The sequence below is a fragment of the Culex pipiens genome, chromosome 3, assembly GCF_016801865.2.
Source record: "Culex pipiens pallens isolate TS chromosome 3, TS_CPP_V2, whole genome shotgun sequence".
Lineage (NCBI taxonomy): Eukaryota > Metazoa > Arthropoda > Insecta > Diptera > Culicidae > Culex > Culex pipiens.
In genome coordinates this window covers 48,634,428-48,646,196 of record NC_068939.1, presented here as the reverse complement: position 1 = coordinate 48,646,196, position 11,769 = coordinate 48,634,428, and the positions used below count along the sequence as shown (strand labels likewise).

Below are 11,769 nucleotides of genomic sequence, written 5' to 3'. Positions count from 1 at the left end.
CGACATTGTCATAATTCGTTATCACTTTTCGTCAAACGCCACTGCGCGCTTAGCTTATTTGCCGCTTGTTGGCTAACAATTCGTTCACCTGACGTGAAAGAACCTTTATCACCTCGCGACACACCGCGCGTCAAGTGCATTTTTCTGATCTCATCGCTGCGACGTCACGTGCCCCCTCTCTGCGTTGTTTATTCCAGAACGGTGGTGGGTTACGTGAGTTTTGGAACGATATTTATTTGAACGAGTCATTATCTTTTCGGGGGAATGGATTGTTCAAGATGCCGGCCGGCGTTTTGAATTTGCCATAGTTTTTTTTATTGCATGGGGGAATGCAATTTGGCAAGGTTTTGGGGATTCTGTTGCCAACAGGAATTGGGGTTTGTAAAGAAGATGAATTTAAGAAATTTTAAATTTGAAGGTTAATATGTATGATAATGAACCAAATTTTAACCTATTTGTTTTTCGTAGAAATTAAAAAAATGCACCTTTAAATGTTACATAACATTTTGTTCTAGAAAGCGTCACAAAAGGCCAACCTGTCAATTATGATTGACTTCTGACGGTAGAAAAATGGTTGCAACGCCAACCCAAACTTGTCACTGAACTTGACATTGGACTTCGGGGGAGGCAAACCCAAATGTAACAAACGCCCATCCCAAACATCTGGGCCCAGATTTTTCTAACGATCAACGAGAGAAGAAAAATAAAGCCACCCAGATTCCGCGGTGGCAAAGTTGATAATTATAGCACACACAATTTCCCACTTTTCACGCAAAATGGTTTGTGGAATTATTCGCGCCTCTCGAGGGGACCAACAGGCCGGATTAGCCCCACCACCACCGAGGTGAAAAATTTGGGTGAATTTTATCGTGTAAACATGTATACAAAATAGATTTCCTAATCCTCACCCCCATCATCCGTTAATGCGCAATAAACAATGTTGTTAAAATGAGAGTGAAAAAAAGTTCACTGAAAACAGAATATTTTTTTTCGCAGTAAAATGAGCCGAAAATTGGCATTCGTTTGATTTACGAATCCGTTCAGTTACAGCTGTTTTGTTTGCATAACGTTTGTGAATTTGCAGCAGCACCGGGGAGCTGCCAAAATCTAGTGGGAGCGCGCGCGGTGGCTTAAGTGAAGATGACTTAAGTGAGTGCGCGGCTGTAGACAAAGCTTAAAAATATCATCCCTAAAAGCGTTCAATTGTGACAGCACTTTTTTGGCAGGATGATGGCTCTATGCTGGTGAACCGTGGCACGGTACGGTGTGTTTGGAGATCACATCATCACTAAAAAAACAGGGCTGAGAAATTATAGCATTCCTTGCAGTACTGAATGGTCCAACTTTTCAGCACTTGTGTCGAAAAGTAATGGTTTTACAATTAATTACAATATTGGATAAATGCACGACTCGTGCTGAAAATTCATCATTTGAAATTTTATGAGAATTTATAATGAAAAAGTCATTTTGCATCATTTTTTTTTCATCATTCACAAATACCGGAAATGGTTTTAATGTATATTTAATAAACTGGCTGATAATTTTTGGAGTGCTGCCACATGACCGAAGAAGGCATTTTGCATAATTGATTCGTAAAATAGAAGTCGACATAAAAATTTGTCAGCTGTTCATACAAAAATGATAGTAAAAAATTCGATAGTCTGTTTTTGGAGAGATATTTTCTTATCAATATGGTGTCTTCAGAAATGTTTTAAGTGATAATGAAGAAAATCTAGAAAAAATAATTAGATCAAAAAAGGCCATAAAGAAGTAGAGAGAAATATCCACATTTTTTTAACAGAGACATATTTTTCAAAAAAATCTTTTTTTTTCAAAATGTGTCAATTTTTAATCTTGGTGAAATTTTCCAATTTATGAATAAAAATCTTGCCAAGACTTAAAATCAAGCCTAACTATCAAAAATGCTTCAAAAACTTCAAAATTTGGCACCTTCATAATGTAAGAATATTTTATTTCACAACATATTTTTGAAAAAAAACAAACATGGACAGACAGAATTTTATGAAAATTTCCTACGATAGAAAACGATGCATTTTATTAAAAAAATGTGAGGTGAGGTGAGGTTTCGATTGCAAACTTGGTTTTGCTCTTAGAATTTTTTTTTTTTTATTCTTATAGGGTGTATTTCTGGAGTCATTTTTTGAATGAATTTACAATATTTTTTTGATTTTTTTTACCCCTGACTCAAGACGGTTTCAACTACACCCAAAAAGCTAAAATTTAAAATTTTGTTTATAGAACCTTTTAGGAAGAACTCCAGATTTTATTTTTTTATAGAAAAAAATCATGTAGCTGTGAAAAAAATTGTTAATATATCTCTATTGCTCTAAAGGTCTTCATGGCTTTAAAGGTCCCTTAAACAATGGTTTCAAAAATTAAAAATAAGATTTTTGAGGATTCAATTTTCTTGTTTTAAAAAAAGTGGGTAATTTTTTTATCAAGTTTTATTTATGTTCTGGGATTGTCCTCTTGATCGCTCATCACCTACAACTTGTTAAAAACACCATATCGATTTGAAAATCTCTTTACAAGAAATAGATTTTCGAAAATTTACACACCATTTTTATACATATGAACAGCTTACACAAAAGGATGGAAACTTGATAAATGGAAATTTCATGAATTGGTCTGAAAATATATTCAAAAATCGGTACTGCTTTTATGAATTAATGAATTTTATACAAATTCATAAAAAAGTATACACTTAAAAAACTACTCTTGTTTCACTTTCTTCAACAAAAAAAAAAGAAATTGTGAAAAAATCCATATGTTATAGATGATAGAAACCACCTTAAAAGTCATTTTTGCATACAATTTTATTTTTATATATTATGACCATACGTGACAAGCAAAATTTACATAGAATTTTAAATCGGAAATAATAAATTCCAAGCATTTTTTTTAAGAATCAAAACAAAATCGTATAAACAAGATTACATTTTTCTTTGTATTTTCAATGACATCCAGAAATAATTTATTAAAAATAGCTTTCTCAAACCATCAAACCCACCGCTGAAGAACGGAAAATTTTGTCGCCATGTAAAAATTCGCAAATCTCAATGAAATTGACGTGCGGTGGACACATCTGTTCGCAGAGAGGGGTTATTTTTGTTCTTTTGCTGTCGGATGTCGTGCAACACAGGCTAAGTGGAAAAGTTACCAACTGACGTCGAACAACCACCGAAAAAAAATGCCAAGAAAAAGAAACCAACACGAAAAAAACACCAAGACAAAAAGATAGCAGGACAAACGTAAAGACCTTGAGCGCGGTCAGCAGGGAAAATGCTATTTTTTGTCCCACAAAAACAATTAGTGTGCGCACTAGGAAGGGGAGAGAGAGAAAGAAAGCAAATCATATGATTGTCGCTGGTTTGTTTGAAAGAAGATGATAAATTAGTCCTACAGACAGATGCTCATCGATGGCCTATTTTTGTTAGAATTTTCTGCGATTTTTTTACCAATTTTTCAACTTTTATTCTATGATACTTCTCTTTTTTTCTTTAGTTTCTTCAACATATTTTTTTATAATAATTTATGGATCGGCAACCTTTCATGTTAACTTTAAATGTTTGCTGATAAGTATATTACTGTCGCTGCTTTTTTAAAGTGTTAGTCCCATTAAAAAATGACATTTTATTGCTTGTTAATTGCAATAAATCGTGGCAAGTCTTCAAAAAACTGCACCTGCAAGAAACCTTGCTATTTTTTTTTTTTCAAAATTATTCTATTTTCCTGTATACTGATCACTAATTCAACCAAATGGATAAAAGAATGATTTTTGAAGATTTAGATTAGGAATTTTAGAGCGTGAATAACATCAGCATCAAAAGTTTGGAATCTTCAGAAAAGGAATAAATCGCTTTATGCCATGCAAGAGCTTACATTGCTTTTCATTTTTTTATGATTTGGAATTCACTTATAATTTTTAAGATCTATTTCAAGTAACTTTCTTCATTAGTTCATCGTTTTTGTTATTATTTCCAAATGATTACTGTATAATTTTCTTTCGTTCTCTTTCGTTTACAGAAAACGCTTTGGTTTTATCAATCGTATTTTTATATTTTTCACCGGCAATGATATCTCGAGCAACAATCCGGCCCTTACCGATACCCCGACCGAAGAACCCTGTGAACCAGAGTCTGACAAAACAGCCCAGGTAGATCCCAAACCAACGGACAAGCCAGTTGACGACGGCCCCGCAACGAAGCCTTCCGGCGTCGAAGATCTTCCCAAACCCGTCGAACAGCCGCCAAAACCAGTCCAAGTGCCTACCCAGCCCAAAGTAGAAGCCCCACTTAAACCAGCACCCCCCAAACCCGCTCCGGTTCCGGAAACTAAACCAGTTGAAGTGCCTAAGCCAATCGTTGAACCCGCCAAGCCTAAAGTTGAAGTGCCTGCTCCGGTCCCAACTCCGGTCGCCAAACCCGAGCCAGTGATCCCGAAAGAACAACCGAAACCTGTCGCGCCGGCACCCAAAATCCCGGAACCAGCCACTAATGGCCACCAGACGAAGCCAGCTGTGCCGGAACCATCAGCCAAACCGGCGGCACCGACCGCCGAAGCAGCGCGACCTTTGAAGCCAACCTCGGCCGAAGATGGCCCGTTGGCGGCTTCCGCTGCCAAGTCCGCTGCCGTTGAGTTGCCGGCCAGCAATGAGGACAGTTTTATTATAGTCGAGCAGCAAAAACCGAAAGGTCCCGCGGCGGCCGCTCCCACCCCGGCCAGCGTCCGCAACTCGACCGTGGACTTTTTGCGCGCCGAAGGTGGACGCAGCGCACCGGCACCGGCTCAGGTGGCACCTCCCGCAACAAGGTAGGGCACCCGGCGAATAGATAAAGAGAGGACAGTGGTTGGGGGGGATTATTTATACCCTCCGACAGCTGTTCGCTCGGTGATGGCCAGCGGCCAAAATTACTCAACTGTTTACCAACGGTGCCGCAGGCCGGCCGGCTGGCCGCGACATTCCGTAACCGGTCCGAGCCAGAATAGTGTAGACTATAGAGAGTGTAGTGGAAAAGGGATTCTTCTATTTGAAATTCTTCAAATTACTTAATCATTGTATGAATTCGATTGGCCTTCCTTACTTAGTAACAGATTTTGCTTTGAGCAGATTTGATATTGTTGTGTTAAGTTTGGCATTAATAAGTTAACGCTGGTAGACCAAAATAACAAAACATTGTTTTATTAATCACAATCACAAACAGTCTTTCTTTCCTTGAGTTGCCGCTTCTTAATGGTTTGTTTGTTTCATTTCAATTATGTGTATAGCCGTGAGAATAACAGCCAATTGTCGTTTTCGATAACAGAATTTATGCTCCTGATAAAATACAGACCATATTTTTTATTTGTTGACAAACAAAAAATACAACGCGTTACCAAGCAATGAGAACGATCTACCTAAAAAGAAAAACAAGCGAAACCAGATAAAATTACAAACTATTCTCGTTTGTGTTTGGTAGGTTTTTAAAATATTTTTTTCATTTCAACTTCATGTGCGTTTACTGACGGTCGCTCCGTAATAGAGGGCATGAGAGGCGATTTTAATGATAGAAAAACGATCTGACAAAGTTCGTGTAATCACTGTCAGTGACCGTTTCCCTACTTTGCTGTGGTTCCACCCGTGACCTGAATTTTGAATGGAATTTTAATCAATTTAACTCTTTTTCGAGAAATTTTTCCTAATCCGATGCATATTTCTCGTCCTAATGATTACTTATAGGTTTTGATCCGGAAAACCATTTTGTAGAACATCGTAAAGCGCTAGGAATCGATCCCGAAGAGGTACAGGAAATTTATTGAGCATGTTTTTAAATTTCACCAGAAAAAAAAAACAAACTCCAAAAAACATCCTGTATATTTTCGGGATCAATTCCTAGCGCTTTGCGATGTGCTACAAAGTAGTTCTCCGGTTCAAAACTTATAAATACATACCTTAGGAAAATTTGAACTGCGAATTGCGATTTTAAAAACTGTCTCTAAGAAGAGGTAAAAAGTTTAAATTTCCCACAGTAAATTGATTTAAGATGGAGTTTTTCGACAATGTGAAACAGGTCGTATCAAGGTGCTTCCATTTGGATGAAACTTTCAGCGTTTGTTTGTCTATTCATAATATAAATTCATGCCAAATATGAGCCCTGTACGACAAAGGAAAGTGGGATTAAACGGGCTTTGAAGGTTTAAGTCCAAAAAACATTTAAAAAACATAAAATTGCTCGCATTTTCGTAAAATTTCATCAAATCCAACTCTCTTAGGTATTTTGAAGCACTTTAAAATGTGTCATAAACATTGGCTGACTCATAGCTTTTGAAAATTACTGATAAAAATTGATATTTTAAAATAAAAACTTTAATACCTTTTTACAACAGCCTCCTACACACATACATCCGAAATGTCAAAATCGCGCAGTAGCACCAACAATAGAAAACAAATGTGGCTGTCATGCCATGGCACACTTTTTTCGGAATATTGATACCACTGCGTGATTTTGACATTTCGGACGTTCACCATTCAAACGCCATCTTCGTTTAAAAACCTGGATAGGTCAAAAGTTAGAGAACAACAGCAACAGCCATCCTGGGCAGACGGTAATAACAAAATTCATGCTAATTCAATAACAAATACTGTTAAAATAACAGAAAGTGTTATAGAATCTTCTTGAAAAATCCATTTTTGCATAAGAGTTTAATAACATTTTATTTTATCATTAAAAAATTGTTATTGGCTGCCACCTGATTGTTGTTTTTGATGATGTTTATGGGCCTTTTTGTTTAGTTAGAAATAATGGGGAATTCAGCAGAAATTCTGATAATTGGGTTCTAAAATGAAGCTTAGATTGCTAATATTATTGTTTACAGTGATAAAGCTTATTTTTATGAGTACAATGACCCTTTGTACGACCACAAAGAGTTTAAAATGGATTTTTAAATCAATTTTGAAAAATTATCCTCGCGGTCCTTCTTGACAGAAAAACTCCTACTTGACAGCTCGTTCCAAGGGGACCATAGTCGATCCATCGAAAAAATGCTGTCTTGTCAAAAAAAAATTTGCATTAAAATGAAAAAAGTAATCAGAAATGGTTTTTAATCGTGTTTTTACCGTTGTACATAAGAATTGACATAGGGCTTTAGTACCCAATTGGTGAAGTTTTGTGATCGAATGGTGTAGATAAGGTATGTGGAACATAAAAATTCTTCATAAGTGTACTGAACAACAGCCGCGAGGCCGTATTAAATGGAGCCTAAGATTTCAAAAGGGCACATAACTTTTGTAAACAATAGTGTATCCCTTTCACTCAAATGGTGTGAAAGGGACACACTCTTGGTTAAAAAAGTTATGTATCGTAATGAAATGGCAAGCACGAAATGTTGTATTTGGACGAAGTTTTTTTTAAGTGAATTAGTGTTAAGAATGTATGAAAAGTTCAATTTATAACATAGAAAGTTCCTTAACCACGAAAAACTAACGAAAAAGAAAAGGGCACAATTGAACTTTTTTCTGGTTTGGAGTGAACATTGTTATGTGCCCTTTTGTGTTTTTGATTTTTTCAATAGAAAATTGTTTGCTATCAATCTGATTCTTGGAAGGTATGTAGGGAGTGTACCAATGAATGGAATAGTGAAATAATCCCAAATGTTTACGTTTTGGTTTTGTGCCCTAATGAAATGTTTAAACTGATATATGTTGATTACAAAAAAAATCTTTTTTGTATGGAGCGTGGACAATCGCCATACCAAATCGCCCCCCAAAATGTCCACGAGGTTTATGGCTGATCCCTATATTGTGTAACAATTGAAAATACACCATTTTTGAACAAAATGTTTCTCATTGCTTTGAGAAAAGCGGCGTGCCAGGTTTTGGCCAGATTTTTTTCAGGCCTGGTAACCCTGTATTCAAGTGTAAATATTCCTCAAAACTCGTATTTTTTTAAATTTTTGATATTTTGAAGAGGGAAAAATCCCGCAACTTTTGAGGCACATAGAAAAAAATGAATAAAAATTTTGTCACTGAGTTAGGCCGTTGCAAATATTTATTTCAGGAGGGGGGGGGGGAGCAAAACAAAAAAAACGTCTAAAAATAAAAACTACAAACCATGGTTTAAACACTAGAATAAATCTAAAATATGTCAATGCAAGTTTAAGTGCAATCAGCTGAAATCAATTTAAAATTTGAACATATTCCCATGCGTTTAGCGTGTTTGAGTTGATTTAGAAATCTTTTGATTTTTTGAAAATTTGCGATGTTTAGTATCGTATCATTTTTTTTTTTTTTTTTTGCTCAAATTTGTGTAATCGTCAAATCTTACCTTTTTCGAAAACTGGCAATTGCAAAACAACTGAACTAGTGTAAAATGCATTTAAAACACTTTTTGCATTAACATTTTTAGACTATGGCTTGTTATTTAAATTTTTATACTTCATTTGTTCAAACGATTTCTCCTAGAAAAGTAAAAATAAATCAAATGCTATTTTATACTGTAGTTTTATCTACTACTGAATTGCTTTGTCATCAAACAAGAAAGCACGACAAATTTCTCGCCAGACTTGGGGCGGTTTCCCAATTTAGCCCAAAATAGGAACTGCAGCAGACACGAAAAAAACCCTTCCCAAGTAACAGAGCCAAAACCGAAGTGCGCGCGCTCACATCATCTTGGACGCCAACAACCGTTTCTAATTCTTCAAGACGCTCTCTGAACGTACGTATATCAGTCCGCATCCCGTTGACAGATGTGTTTCTTTTGGTGTGTTGTTTTTGCTATAATTAAAGTTATTTTTGTCCCGCTCGGCGAGGTGCCCGAGGGAAGCGCTCGCACCGCACAGTTGATGTGAATTTTGGCTGTTTGCTTGCCGGCCTGCGCTTGCAGTTCGGTTGTAATCTTTCTCGTTTGTTAGCTGCAGCAGATTTATGGCGCGGAAAAATTATCGCGGCTTTCAACAAATTTCGAGGGAAATATACGATCGTTTTTGTTCAACTGAATGCAGTTTTCGATTTCTGCAATTGCAAAATACTTTTCATTTGACAACATTTTATTAAAGCAAATCATGTCTTTTGAAGAATAATCCAAATACCATGTTTGTTCTTGGGTTGAGTCAAACATTACAAATATCTTAACATTGCTTTGAGTCAATCAATACAACTTATTTATGATTCAATTAGGCTCATAGTCCATCTCTATACAAGAATTTCATAGAAAAAATGTCTTCGTACTGCGCAAAACAAATTCAACAACGACGAAATGTCAAAATCAAATTATTCGCTCTACAGCACTGCCTTGGCGTTCTCGATTGCGAGATTCCTTCTCGAAACTAAGTGTCAGAAGGCTTGATTGTTGAGGCAATTTCAAACCTCTTTTTACACCTTAGCTTCCATCCACCCCGGGATTCGAACTGATGACCTTCGGATTGTTAGTCCAACTGCCTACCAGCGACTCCACCAAGACAGGACCCACGGGAACGACTCCTACACCTGGACTGAGCTATCGACCTAACCCTTTAGGTTAGACCGGGACCAACATTTACTTCCCCATCCGACGGAAGGCGTGGTCAGACAAATCTCAGACAATAACAGTTGAAAAATTAAGGTGCCAAAGTCTTAAAAGGTCTGAAAATATAAAGTTTAATCAAGGGATGCTTTTTCATGTTTTTTTTTTTTTTTAAATTAACCTTTTAAAAACTTTTGACCAGCAAATGTATATATTTTGAAACAGTTCACTTTATAAATAAAATTTGTTGAGTCATTTTTGATTGTAAATTTAATTTTACAGAAGATGCCCTTTTAAGTCTCCTTGAACATTTACAAATTTAAAAATTAAAAGAGAAAATCATATCGAGATTTGTCCCATTTTACTGAATTTTGCATCATAAAAAAAAACTTTGAAGTTTCCAAATTTTTTAATTGTTGGATAACATTTTTTGGAAAAAAAATTATGAAATTTTTAAATATACCAGAATAAAAGTAAAATAATTTAAAAATCAATCGTTATTTATAAAATGGTCCAAATTATATGATTTTTTTTCACAAAATTTGCTTTATTATTAATCTTTACTGAGCTTGGTTTGTCTTTGAAAGATATTCATTATGAAAAAAGAGTATAGAATGTAAATTAGGTACCTTATTGTGACCCTTTTAGCTCTCATATTGAAGGTGACAATGTTATGATTTTTTTTAGAAAAAGCGTTTCAGTGTTTATTGATTCTACCAGAAATAGTAGTTTATGCAACAAGTTGCAAAAAGAAGATGTGCTGAAAAAAATCAAGGTTTGCAACGAGTTCCATACAACATTTTTTGCATTTCTGAAAAACACCTATTGAGTGAAATTATAGGTCGAATGTTCATGTATTTTGTCAATAAATCGTTTAAATCAAAAAAAATGTTGAAAAGTATTACTTTTCAAAACTAGTGCTGAAAAGTAGAACTTTTCAGCATTTGTTTTGAAATGTGTTTCTATTCGATTCTGTTATTTTTAGTAGATAAAAGTAGGCTTTTTCTTCACGCGAGAATGACAGGAAAAGTTGGAAGTTTTAAAACGGAATTGCAAAAAAAATAATTTTTAAGAGCTTCGATTAATGCTTTTTTTTCGCTTGCTGAAGTATTTCACAATAAGTAAGCTGATGCGAGCATGCTACTTTATTGCTCGCCGACTGCAGAAAGCATCTTTTAATTCTGGATTATTCCTTCCATTCACTTTGGGAAAGATAACATCATGTCCCCCCGTCTCGAATCAGAGCCGACCAAACGTAAAAGTCGGCATCAAGGGTCACTCGATTCCGGAATACACCTGTGTAAACAGAGAATAAAAAGATCATCTTGCACGCAATTTCTCCTTTCATCGAAAACATTGGAAAGTCATTACCGGGCGATCGTACTATAATTCTCAAAAAATGAAAGTGGTTTTCGTGCTTTGCTTTGCTTCTTTTATTCTCACGATCACGGTTTATTGTACACACACATTACGTTAGGGTAGTCCATGAAGCGGAAATCTGGGTCGGCGCCAATCTGGCTGACCGGTCCGGTCCAGTTTTTCCACTTCTTTTGTCGTATTGCACGAGCCCAATTATCTAATAACGACTCCTCACGTGCTGATCCTTTGTCGCGGAGAGCTTGGCCGCAGGAGGAGGACACCAGACGCACCGTTTCAGAAGATTGTTGGCCGAACTGGCCAAGGGTCGCTGCAGGTGATCGTAAGCAGGTCGGTATCGGTCGAGCGAGTACTCGGGCAGGTTGAGTGCCGAGCTGATGTCAGCCGCGAGCTGTTGGTTGACACTTTGCAGCAGGGTGAACGTGTTGTGGAGTGAGCTTGCCGGCTTTTGGCCGTAGTTGGACGGGATCTTGGCGGGAGATTTCGCGGGAGGTTTGGCAGCGTTGAAGTTGGTCAGAAGGTGTTGTGGTTTAACAGGACCAAGATTTGCGACATCCGCTAAGCTGTAATCAGCTGGGTTCAGCTGAAGTCCTCCATTTGGAAGTGAGAAGATGCTTCCACCGTGGTCGGATGAGAGTACGTTGAGACCATTCGGGGAATTGGCTGGATTTATCTGGTAAGTTCCACCGGAAGACTGCACAGGCGATGGTTTGTTCGATCCGGAAAGCTGGTATGACCCGAGATTCGATAAGATCGGTGAAGGGACGTTACCATGATGTATCGCTCCAATGGGAGGCGAGAAGACGTTCGTACCATGCGATGAGGGCAGTGCGTTGCTTCCAGAAGGACTATACACTGGGTTGATCGGATGCGGTGGTCGTACGAACGTCGC

The 11,769-nt window shown here is 37.0% G+C and overlaps 1 protein-coding gene across 2 annotated transcripts in view; it reads left to right on the top strand.

Annotated features, from left to right (window-relative positions):
- LOC120430781 (arginine kinase 1) overlaps positions 1-11,769 on the top strand; it is a 67,775-nt gene that overhangs the window by 9,861 nt on the left and 46,145 nt on the right. For both annotated transcript variants that reach the window (XM_052711238.1, XM_052711237.1), the window contains exon 3: positions 4,048-4,833. In XM_052711238.1, coding sequence (XP_052567198.1) covers positions 4,048-4,833 — 786 coding nt within the window. The remainder of the gene's footprint in view (positions 1-4,047; positions 4,834-11,769) is intronic.